The sequence below is a fragment of the Hordeum vulgare genome, chromosome 6H (genome assembly GCF_904849725.1).
Source record: "Hordeum vulgare subsp. vulgare chromosome 6H, MorexV3_pseudomolecules_assembly, whole genome shotgun sequence".
Lineage (NCBI taxonomy): Eukaryota > Viridiplantae > Streptophyta > Magnoliopsida > Poales > Poaceae > Hordeum > Hordeum vulgare.
This window is the reverse complement of record NC_058523.1, coordinates 531948668-531960722: the sequence shown is the minus strand read 5'-3', so window position 1 is coordinate 531960722 and position 12055 is coordinate 531948668. Positions and strand designations below refer to the sequence as shown.

Here is a 12055-nt window from a genome sequence, read left to right as displayed (position 1 = left end):
TCCTTCTGGCGGCTCAGGTCGCCCCCGTCCACATTGTAACTACTGCAACAATGATGGTCATATTGAGCCCCACTGCTACACGAAGAAGAAACACTTGCGCAAGGCGCGGTCATCATCTACAGCGACTTCGTCATCTACCTCGACAGTTTCAGCCATCGCTTTGACTGAGCAGGATATTCTGAGACTTAAGCGTCTGCTCGCTGCTTCAGGTTCTTCCTCAACGGGTACTGCTGGTTCTATGACTGAGGCTTCCCCCACAGAGCAACCACCTTCTCCACAGTCAGCTACATCCCCATGGGTTCTGGACTCTGGAGCTTCCTTTCATATGACTTCTAATTCTTCCACTCTATCCTCTCTTCGTTCGCTTGATTCTCCTGTTCATGTCCTCACCGCTGATGGTACTCCCCTTCCTGTCGTTAGTAGAGGCACTCTTACCACTCCTTCTTATTCTGTTCCTGATGTTGCTCATGTTCCTCGACTTACCATGAATTTGTTTTCCGCTGGTCAACTTGCTGATTCTGGTTGTCGTGTCATCCTTGATCTTGACTCTTGTTCTGTCCAGGACCGTCGCACGCACACTCTGGTTGGGGCTGGTCCTCGCCGCCGTGATTCTGAGGGTCTTTGGGAGTTGGACTGGCTTCATGTTCCTTCCTCTGCCCATTCTCTCGCCAGTTCTTCCGCTTTGGTCGCCTCGGCTACTGGTTCTTTCCAGCAGTGGCATCATCGACTTGGTCATCTGTGTGGTTCTCGTTTGTCGTCGTTAGTTCGTCGAGGTCTTCTGGGGTCTGTCTCAGGAGATGCCTCCTTAGAGTGTCAGGGTTGTCGTCTTGGCAAGCAGATTCAGTTACCATATCCACATAGTGAGTCAGTGTCTAAGCGTCCTTTTGATTTAGTCCATTCCGATGTATGGGGTCCGGCTCCCTTCGCTTCGAAAGGGGGTCATAAATATTATATTATTTTCATAGATGACTTCTCTCGTTACACATGGCTTTATTTCATGACTTCTCGTAGTGAGGTGTTGTCCATTTATAAGCGTTTTGCTGTCATGGTTCATACTCAGTTCTCTTCTCCCATTCGTGTGTTTCGTGCTGACTCCGCTGGCGAGTATATCTCTAAGATGTTGCGTGGTGTTCTTGCTGAGCAAGGGACTCTCTCTCAATTCTCTTGTCCTGGTGCTCATGCTCAGAATGGCGTGGCTGAGCGCAAGCATCGTCATCTTCTTGAGACGGCTCGTGCATTGATGATTGCTGCCTCTCTCCCGCCTCATTTTTGGGCTGAGGCCGTCTCCACCTCCACCTATCTCATCAATTTCCAGCCTTCCGCTGCTCTACAGGGTGGTGTTCCTTTCGAGCGTCTTTTTGATCGGTCTCCCGATTATTCGACGCTTCGCTTGTTTGGTTGTGTTTGCTATGTTCTTCTTGCCCCCCGCGAACGCACCAAACTGACCGCTCAGTCTGTTGAGTGTGTCTTCTTAGGCTATAGTGATGAGCATAAGGGCTATCGTTGTTGGGATCCTATCGGTCGTCGGATACGTATCTCTCGGGATGTGACTTTTGATGAGTCTCGTCCCTTCTACCCACGCCCATCTTCCTCGACTTTTTCAGTGGAGGATATCTCTTTCCTCACTTTTCCTAACACGCCTATCACACTCGTCGAGCCTTTGCCTACTCATTCCGCTCCCTCTGCTTCTCCACCTCCAGTCGATTTGTCGCCACCATCTTCCACGGTCTCCTCGTCTAGCATGTCACCGGATTCTACACCTTCATCTCCGGTGACTTCTTCGTCGCCACTCTCCGATTCTACTTTAGCGATTCCTCCTTCCATTGTTCCATCTTTTCCTCAGTGTTACACTCGTCGTTCACGTTCTGTGGATGCCTCTCTGGATGTGCCGTCATCCTCGTCTCAGCCTACTTATGGCTTGCGTTCTCGTCCTCGTCCGCCTGTTGATCGCTTAGGATTTTCCACCACTGGAGCTGCTGTTCTTGAGCCGACTACTTATCATCAGGCTGTTGTTCATCCTGAATGGCAGTTTGCGATGGCTGAGGAGATTGCTGCTCTTGAACGCACAGGTACGTGGGATCTTGTTTCCCTTCCTCCTGGAGTCCGTCCCATCACTTGTAAGTGGGTCTACAAGGTAAAGACTCGCTCCGATGGTTCTCTTGAGCGTCACAAAGCTCGTCTTGTGGCTCGTGGTTTTCAGCAGGAGCATGGTCGTGATTATGACGAGACTTTTGCTCCTGTGGCTCATATGACCACTGTTCGTACACTTCTTGCCGTGGCCTCTACACGCCACTGGTCTATCTCTCAGCTTGATGTTAAGAATGCTTTTCTTAATGGTGAGCTGCGTGAGGAGGTGTACATGCAGCCTCCACCTGGGTATTCTGTTCCTGATGGCATGGTATGCCGTCTTCGTTGCTCTCTCTATGGCCTTAAGCAAGCCCCCGAGCCTGGTTTGAGCGTTTTGCCTCTGTGGTGACTGCCGCTGGTTTTTCACCCAGTGTTCATGATCCAGCATTATTTATTCACCTTTCTCCTCGTGGTCGGACTCTTCTTCTTCTTTATGTTGATGACATGGTCATCACTGGGGATGACCCTGAGTATATTGCCTTTGTCAAGGCTCGTCTTAGTGAGCAGTTCCTTATGTCTGATCTTGGACCTCTTCGCTACTTTCTTGGGATTGAAGTCTCTTCTACCTCTGATGGCTTTTTTATATCCGAGGAAAAGTATATCCAGGATCTTCTTGCTCGTGCTGCTCTTACTGATGAGCGCATTGTTGAGACTCCTATGGAGCTCAATGTTCACCTCTCTGCTACTGATGGTGATCCCCTGCCCGACCCGACGCGCTATCGTCATCTTGTTGGCAGTCTTGTTTATCTAGCTGTCACTCGTCCGGATATTTCTTATCCGGTTCATATTCTGAGTCAGTTTGTCTCTACTCCCACATCGGTTCACTATAGTCATCTCCTCTGTGTTCTCCGATATCTTCGGGGCACAACCTCTCATCGTTTATTCTTTCCTCGCTCCAGTTCTTTACAGCTACAGGCCTATTCGGATGCTACGTGGGCTAGTGATCCTTCAGATCGCCGTTCACTTTCTGCTTACTGTGTTTTTCTTGGTGGTTCTCTCATTGCCTGGAAGACGAAGAAACAGATTGCAGTTTCCCGTTCGAGTGCAGAGGCTGAGTTGCGAGCGATGGCTCTTTTGACGGCAGAGGTGACTTGGTTACGGTGGTTACTTCAGGATTTTGGTGTTTCTGTCACTACACCGACTCTGCTCTTATCTGATAGTACAGGTGCTATTAGCATTGCGCGCGATCCTGTGAAGCATGAGCTCACCAAGCATATTGGTGTTGATGCTTTCTATGTGTGCGCTGCTGTGCAGGATCAGGTTGTTGCTCTTCAGTATGTGCCTTCCGAGTTACAGTTGGCGGATTTCCTGATGAATGCCCATACTAGAGCACAACATGGTTTTTATCTCTCCAAACTCAGTGTTGTTCATCCACCATGAGTTTGAGGGGGTGTGTTAGAGTTATAATACAAGTCATGTACCCTTTTGTATTTATCCCAATATATAAGGGGTTTTCCTGCATATAGTCCATCACCTGTACATGTATATATATCGGCATATGGCCTCATGGGAATACAAGTTGCTTTCCTAACAACCCTAACCATAACACTAAATTTCCTCAATAATAAGAAACCAACCAATACAATGCAACATAAATAGAACACCTAGTGCAAAAAAAATCTACACAAATACAAAATCATTGCAAAAATTAATTGGAGAAATTGGAGGAGCTTACCGGCCTCTTCGATTTGCCCCAAAGAACCTATTAAAAGGTTGAGGGAGGAGGGAGATCGAAGGGGGGATCTTGAGGACAAGGGAGAGCTTTTTTGGGCTAACAAGAACAAGAGGAGAGGAGAAATGATGGTTGGTGGGCGAGGGGGTCGGGGTGACAAAATATAAAGGCAAGAAACGCCATAGCTATTGGCGTTTCACCTCAGGTGTGCAACGCCACATTAGACAGACGTTTCACCTCAGGTCTGCAACTCCACATTACACAAGCGTTTCAGCGAACGTCTGAACGCCACAATAGATGGCGTTTCATAACAGGGCTGCAACGCCACGGACTATGGCGTTTCAAAAAAGGGTCAAAACATGAAATTCTTTCCAAACGAGTTCGTTGCATGATTAACTTGCACCCCTAGGATCAAAACAGTGAAAAAATCCGTAACATAGGGGTGGTAACATTGAGCCTTGCATTTATTAGCTTATAGAGTCATCTTGCCTTGCATCTAAGTTACTCAATTTCTCTCCCTTCTTATTAATTAGGTGTCACATCATATTTCTTGCTTAGGTGGCATCTATGTTACTTTCATTGTGGGTAGTCTAACACTCTCAGTGCTCGTATTTTGAAATCGTGTACTTTCTCTCTTGCTCTATACTTGATGCCAATCTTGGAAATCACCCATCTCAGGTCTGAAGATGATTTCTCGAAGGAGGGATATTAAGGTCTTTAATATATATTTTTTGAAGGCCAAGGAAGGGATATTATGAAACATGGACTGGTCAAACGCATAGGAGATGGTTCTTCCGCATAAATTTGGAGCAGTAACTAGATCCCCAGGCTAGAGTTAATGAGACTTATTGCGTCTAGCACAACTTGTACCTGAATTAATTGACACGATTAAGGCCCGTTCGTTTTCCCTCCACTCCCGGAGCTGTGGAGCTGGGTGTGAACCACTCCATTGAAATGAGTGGTACCCTGCCCCGCTCCAGGAACGGAGTCGAGGGAGCCGAGAGAAACCGAACGGTTCCTAATGCTCGATAAAACATGGAGCTAGTGAACCAGGTTTTCCTGCCGTGTGATGCATGCTGCTGAGATCTTACAAATTCCTATTTGCCTGCGAGCCATGGATGATTACTGGTCATGGATGTAGTATGAAAAATCTGCAAATTTTGTGCGTGGTCTGCCTATCGTATGATGGTTGAACAATTATGTGGTTGAAACGAAACGTCGGCGTGAAGATTGGCTGGACGAGCGCTCGAGGCCCTCGAGGTACATCGCAACGGACGACGAACTGGTTGATCGCGGGCCCTCGGCGTCGCGGATGTCAGGACGCTCCGAAAGCTCGACGTGCAGCTTGGGTTGAAGGAGGTGGGCTTAATTAATTACTAGCCGTTCCATTTTCATCTTGGAACTGAAGTAGCAATGCATGTTTGATAGTAGTGCTTGATCTGATGATGCAACATGTAACTGGAGGGAAAAGAGATCCAATACCGTGCTCTGCTAACGGACGTTTTCCGACTAGTCCAGTTCTCCCCGACTACAAGTATTTTTTAGGTATAGAGGGAGTGTTAGATCCACTAGATCGCCTCGGCTAGCAGATTCCGGTAGTAGGGTTGGAGATGGGATGATTACCTTTTCCCTGGCGAGACGTACTGCCGCCGGTGGCCATCGATTCATGGCAACGGTGGTGGGGCAAAGAGAGAGATGATGAGGTGATGGTGCTTCCCGTGAGCACCGCAATAACCCTAGATCGATAGGGCGTGTAGGTGGAAAAAGTGGCGGTGGTCAACCTCGTGGCTCGTGCCCCGGCCTCCATCTCTGTTAATATAGCATGGATCACAGGAGCCCACCAACCATAATAAATTGGGCGTCCCCGGTCAGGGCGGCTGGATCAGGAGTCCAGTGGGCCGTTGGGCCCACACGGAAGAGATCAACCTAACAGGGAGTAGCTACTAAGAACATATTGGTTTGTTTCTTCCAGATTTGAACAACGGTGGTAAGTTATAGAGACATCTTGCATGTCTAGTGCAGTTCAGTACTTAAGAGCCTCCAGAATCTACTCCACCACTGACACTACACTATCAGATTCAAATTCAAATGCTTCTTCTTTACACAGCGGCGGAGCTAACTCACTATCAGAATCTACTCCACCACTGAAAATGTTCATTATCAAAAGAAATGCCCATGTTTAGATGAAGTTACAAAGTTCATATAGCATCACTTCTACTTCTCAGGACTCAGGACTAGAATGGTTTCATGTGGCTTCAGTGGTCGAGCCTTTTAGGATTTCTTTTTTAACCACTATATATTGGCATGATTCGTTGCTAAGACTGCATTATAGGCACTTGGCTTCCACTGGTTCATCGGTATGTACATGATTTCCTATTCTTCCCGTATCCAGATTGTGCCTCCTGGTCTGTTTCTTTGATTCGGTTTACGCCTCAACCAGCAGCTCCATCTGATGCCCTTCAGTTAACCCTCCCTTGCAGCTTCCAGGAGCTCATTCCATCTGGTGATCTTCTCCCTGGGCTTCTTCTTCAGTTCGCCAGCCGTCTTCTCTTTGTAATCGATTTTCTCCCAGCCGTCCAAGGGCACGTAGCGGGCATTCTTCTCTTCTAGAATCTCAACTAGTCCCCGCCGGCCTTGCCTTTTCGGACCAGATGGGTCCATGAATACGCCCTTCCTGTCGTCTTCAAGGATGCTATCCACCTGTTAATCAACTAATATTTAGAATAGTTCCTCAAGAAAAAATTTGTCGAGCAACTTACTTGCCAAATTAAGCCATGCCTTGATGATGAATAACTTTTTTCTGACTTGGATGAAAAACAAAATCACATTTAGGAATTGTTTGGAGAAAAGTAGCCAACAGAATACCAAGATATCACTCTTTAAGTACATACCGTTTCTTCGGCACAATGGAGATTTGTAGCAACAATCCCAGTTGGTCCTCTCTTCAACCATCCTACCACGTACAGTCCTGGTTCCACTGTGGCGATCTCTGATTCACTGCATAGAACTCTGCCCCTCAAATTTGGCACAACTCCTGCAACAAATAGAGGATTGTTAAACAAACATTATTGAAAAACTTCTTTATGAATTAGAAAGGGCAGTAAAAAAAGGCAATAACATGCACCTCTGTATTTGTCGAAGGACAAACCTTCTACTGGCAAGGATTTGTAACCAATGCTCTTCAAAACCATTCTAAGAAGAAGATAGATATTTAAGATGCGCCTTAGAAACATAGAGTTAATTGGCCACATAAAAATTCAAGAAAATATGAGCAAAGCACTTACCCACATTTTAGATCTTCAAACTCACCAGTTCCAACTGCCACCTGCTTTCCAGTTGCCACATCATCTATATAACCAACAAGACTAATCGTTAAAACCTGCACCTAAAAATAATCAAGAATACTCCCAAAATCTGACCTTTTAAGAGAGTCTTTTCAAGTTCCACAGCACCAACTGTGGAACCATCTTCTGAAGGGAGAAATTTGGTAGGTTTCCTAAAAAACACAAAATGAAGCTCCTTTTGGTCATCGTCGTTGTTTTCCTGATGCACCGTAGCAGCTTTCGATAGCAGCTCATACACCCGTCTTTTAATTCTACTATTCCTCATCTCCTCCTGCAATGAGATGACATATTTCTTTTATCACAGGCAAGAAGACCACATCAGAGCAGGTGGAGGGAACATTCAGAAAGTCAATTTAGCAGCATGTTTGCAAATACCATAGTGATGGACATGTACAAGTAACAAGTTTTGCAGCACTGTGATTCAAATATTAGCAAAAGGTTGGGTTGTAACCGTTGCAACCAAGAGCTGTAAAAATTTATAGGATCAAGCATTTATTGGCCAGTGTCATTCTCAGCACATACGCAGACTGCAGAATGCTGCTAAATGCTAATTGTCAACTGAATCCCACAGTCAGTGTCGGAGCTACAGTAGCAAACCTGGGAGGGCCGGTACAAAGGAAGGCCCGTTCCTTTTATTCTCATGGCCAAATTTACTGTCAATGTCCACTACATTTCCTATAGGCTGGGCAGGCCATGGCCGATTTTGCTAATGCGTAGCTCCGCCAGTGCCCACAGTAATGAGTGCTGCACTTTCTCCAGAATCAGTAAATATATACACCAACCTTTAATGGGTTCCGTAAAACATTCTAGCTAAATAGCTGATTGTATGTATACACAAAACACTTTCAATATTCCTTCACTAAAATTAGTTTCCTGATGTTCTAGTGCTCACAGAAAATAAAGGGAAATACACCGCTCACGACCCTTTGTTCATCTCTCTGCATCTCCCCCATCCTAGATGTTGCCTAACAGCCTACACGCACCATGCAATTTTCCTATTGCACCGTCCCCTATGCAGTGGTTTCCGCTTTTTGTGCTAAAAGAACTAGGTGCCTCAGTTCTAATAACAAAGTTTTCCCATATTACAAGCAAAATTTTAGCTAACATGCTAATGTGCAAGAATAAGAAGCAAATTTAAGCAGAATCAGTTCAAGCCAGCCAAAAACTGGCCCTAGCTACCACCAGTGAAGAGCACCACATTCTTATCCCTAAATTTGTCGATTTTCAAAAACTAGGCTAGTCATGATTCATGGGATAAGAAAGCAGTAGATGGTGACCCAGTCACACAAATCACAATGTGCAATGCCTGCCACACTTTACTGCACAAACCTTATCCGTAGGTGATGTTGCAAGATCAGCCTCCTTGATGCAAACATTGACATTTTTCAAACCTACATGATGTCTGTTTTAGAGTTTAGCATCGCCAATGAAATAAGCCAATAGGAATGTACCAAGATTGCACCTTCGCGGCGTGCTGCTTCTAATACAAAATGACACTCATATTTATGTGTGTTCAAGAAAAAAAAACGTATTAAGACTTGCACATTTTGCAACATACAAGTACCTAAAATTTCACGTAATTCCTTTGCTGTGCAAGCTGCCTGTACTGCGCCCCGTCGCCCAACCAAGTAAACCTTCCTTTACATAAACCACCAAATGCAACTCAAGTATTTTCTTATCATTCTAATATACAGGAGAGCTGAAAACAATAGAAAGTCTTCTACCAAAATCAGCGATACCTTATTGTGCTGCTAAGGAGAGCATCCAAAGAATAACCAGCAATATCTGTGGAAGCCAACTCAGTTGTACAGCGAAGAAGAATACGGGCAACATCAAGCGCCACATTTCCCTTGATCATAATTAATAGCATGACAGAAAAAGCACACAAATTACATTAGGCATATGATGGAACACTCATGTTCATGTTCCTGTAGAAGGATATCTCTTCCCAAAAATCTTGTGAAAACAAAAATAAAGCACAGTACTCACCCCAGAAGAAGGATAATAAACACACTAAATTACGAACTTTCTTTAACAGCAACAGAGTTATGACAATTCAAACAAGATTGCTCCACCGAAGGAGCTTGAATTGCCTTTACCATTTTACATAGTGACATGGTACTTCAAGATTAAATGAAATAATAGCTATCTCTTGATTTAGAATCAAATTATGCACCGAATGTATTTCAAGTTAAGAAAAGCGGAGGACTACTTAGCTATGAGTTATTATTGTCAACCCACCGAATGTGTTTCAAGTTAAGAAAAGCGGAGGACTATGTAGCTATGAGTTATTATTGTCAACCCCATAATGTTGATACACTGCTTCAAATTCAAATGGTGATTCCATTACAAGACCAAAATCCTATACCTGTCCAAGGACCACAGCAGAATCTGTGTTTGTCAAGTCAGGTGCCAGGTTGCACATGTCTGGGTGCCCATTATACCACCATACAAATTCTCGAGCAGAATGTATTCCTCTGAGGTCCTATATATAAAGAAGATTTTAAGAATAAACCAACACTGACACGACAAAGAAAAAAAATCATGTGATGATACTACAAAAGCTTGCACACTATATGCTACGCGTGTAGCACGTAATATCCTGTTTCGGTTTACGCGCACAGTTTGTATTTTCAGTGGTACTGTTTCATGTGCAATTACTGATAGATAATTAAGCAAGGTTAGGTGGTTTCTTTATTTTGGTGATAATATCAGTATAACCACCATATGTACTCTACTCTCATGTGGTAATACCGTATACATGATAAACCATTGATGAGGCTACACAAACAAAGTCTCATTAGAGACCAATAAAAGAAAGATTGAATCTAAAATGATGTTATACCTCCCCAGGAATCTATTATCATGTTTGTGCCCATCAAAATCTGTAGCCTAAAGAAAAACTAAGGAAGTCAAAAATATGTTATACCTCCCCAGGAATACCAAATGATCTATCACTTTCTGCACCATAAGCAAGAACAACCTGTTAATCAGTAAATACTAAGTCGGCATTATCTCAATAACGAACTTCATAGAGTTATATCAACAGAAAAAAATAGCTACTTGGCAGAAAGGATAGACTAATGGCCATCTGCTTACAACATCATATGTCTTCCGAAGCTCTGGTAGAGATACATCACTTCCAAGTGTGACATTCCCAAAAAAAGAGCAGCGGGGATTCACAGCTACACGAGAAAATTGGTTTACCACAATCTGTTGAAAGAACATGGAAAGTTAAATCTTCTAAGGGATTTATTCAATAATATAGTAGCCAACTCAGAAGGCAGGTAAAATCATGAGGTGATAAAGCAACTTGTACAGATATTGGTGGAACCAATAAATTACTTCAAGTTGATATAAGGCAGTACACCTCGTGTCCACTTCTAAACAAAATATGTTTCTTAATTTCTTGCAGTTATGGTAGTAGCTGCTGATAGATTAAAATTTGTTGCATTTCAGTTTCACAATAAGATAAGGTAATCAAATGCTCACCTTTGTTTCTGGATGATCTGGAGCCACTCCAGAACGAACTAAGCCAAACGGTGTCGGCAACCTTTCAATAATATCGACTTGCACTCCTTCATGACCCTTTAGCATCTGTTTTATCAACCAAAAGATCCAATGAACACCAAACAAGTGCGCAGAAATAATTAAAGTAACTCCTGAAACGGAAACCCTTCGAAAGATCTTTAGCCTGACTATGTTCCTTTCCTTCTCCTGTTGCAACATATGCAAGAGAAACTCCATATGTGTTGCTGTAGGAACATGGTTTCGTGTTTAAGGTTTTGTTGCGACAGCAATAGGTTCCAGCTTTCAGATCACATCTCATTAGACAAGCACTACTAAGGTACAGGGTTTCATGGTTGTCACTGCACCTTAGCACCTAGATTTTCATGGAACTGAATTCAGGGAAATTTTGCAACTACAGCACAGAAGAAAGCACTGAAACACTATCATAATGAAGAAAAGGACACGGGATAAGCAAAGAAACCCACCCCCAAAGAGAGGCAAAAACAAGGGAACCAAAGAGCCGCACCTTTTCGGCCGTGTAGAATCCGGCGGGGCCGCTGCCAACGACGCACACATGGAGCGGGTCGCGTGAAAAACCAGCGGTGGCGGAGGCGGAGTAGCGCATCGGCCGTAGGAACAACATAAGCCTCCTCGTGTGGGGGAGAAGAAGCCAATGGCCCATCTCCGAGCACCCACGTGGTTGGCAATGCAATAGAGATGGTGGCCTGCATAAATGCATGAGGCCGAAAGATACAGTGAGGTCACTAACAACACATACACCAGGCAGCAGGTTGGCCTTGCTTCTGCTTAAGTTCCCACACCCATGGTAAACACATACTACATTCAGAAGAGAAAATATCCTCGGCAGTATTCTGGAGTCCATTGGATGTCTACAGTCTCTACAACCTACTGAATCATGTAATCTACAACTACAAGCAGCCAACCTACTGAATCAACTACAATATCGACCTACTTCAGCATTAATGACTGAAGAGAAAAAGATGAATGGACAGAGCAGAATTCGTCGGACCTGCTTACTTGCCGGCGAGTGATGACCCGCGACGGCGACGGAGTTCAGTCGATGCGGAGGGTTGGGATTTGACAGGGCAGCGGGCCGATTCCAGCCGGCGGAGGCGACCACTCCAGGCGGCGGCGAGGGGATTCCGGGCGGCAGAGTTACCGTCGAAGCGATTCCAGGCGGCGGCGGCAGCTGCGAGGCGAGTCCAGGCAGCGACGGGAGCAGCGAGGCGAGTCCTGTCGGCGGCGGCGGCGGCGGCGAGGCACGTGCGAATCTCCCCTGCCTTCCGCGTGCGTAGGGAACAGGGACACCCCCACTCGCTGAAGGGCAGGCAGAGATTGGCCGGCCCAGGAGCATCTGTTTCTTACGTTTTACGTTTTCTGT

At 45.1% G+C, this 12055-nt stretch overlaps 1 protein-coding gene across 2 annotated transcripts; it reads right to left on the bottom strand.

The window, feature by feature from the left end:
• Window positions 1–5847: 5847 nt before the first annotated feature.
• Window positions 5848–11769, bottom strand: LOC123404440 (NADPH:adrenodoxin oxidoreductase, mitochondrial-like). 2 transcript variants are annotated; one of them, XM_045098368.1, is made up of 14 exons: window positions 11684–11769; window positions 11180–11378; window positions 10636–10740; window positions 10243–10356; window positions 10073–10126; window positions 9512–9628; window positions 8883–8992; window positions 8708–8781; window positions 8473–8534; window positions 7219–7414; window positions 7084–7147; window positions 6924–6991; window positions 6691–6833; window positions 5848–6499 (listed from the first exon to the last, which is right to left on the bottom strand). In XM_045098368.1, exons 2-14 carry the CDS (start codon window positions 11333–11335, stop codon window positions 6263–6265), a joined length of 1500 nt encoding a protein of 499 aa, XP_044954303.1. In that variant the 5' UTR covers window positions 11336–11378; window positions 11684–11769; the 3' UTR covers window positions 5848–6262. The 2 variants fall into 2 exon arrangements, with proteins under 2 accessions (XP_044954303.1, XP_044954304.1); XM_045098369.1 differs by lacking the exon at window positions 5848–6499 and adding an exon at window positions 6506–6599.
• Window positions 11770–12055: the final 286 nt, after the last annotated feature.

Excerpts from the sequence above, each read along its gene's own strand:
- LOC123404440 (XM_045098368.1), bottom strand. The coding sequence starts at position 11,335 with ATGGGCCATTGGCTTCTTCTCCCCCACACGAGGAGGCTTATGTTGTTC. Across the intron at positions 8,782-8,882 it reads CTCCTTAGCAGCACAATAAG|GAAGGTTTACTTGGTTGGGC; the intron begins GTATCGCTGATT and ends GTTTATGTAAAG. Across the intron at positions 6,834-6,923 it reads GTCCTTCGACAAATACAGAG|GAGTTGTGCCAAATTTGAGG; the intron begins GTGCATGTTATT and ends TATTTGTTGCAG.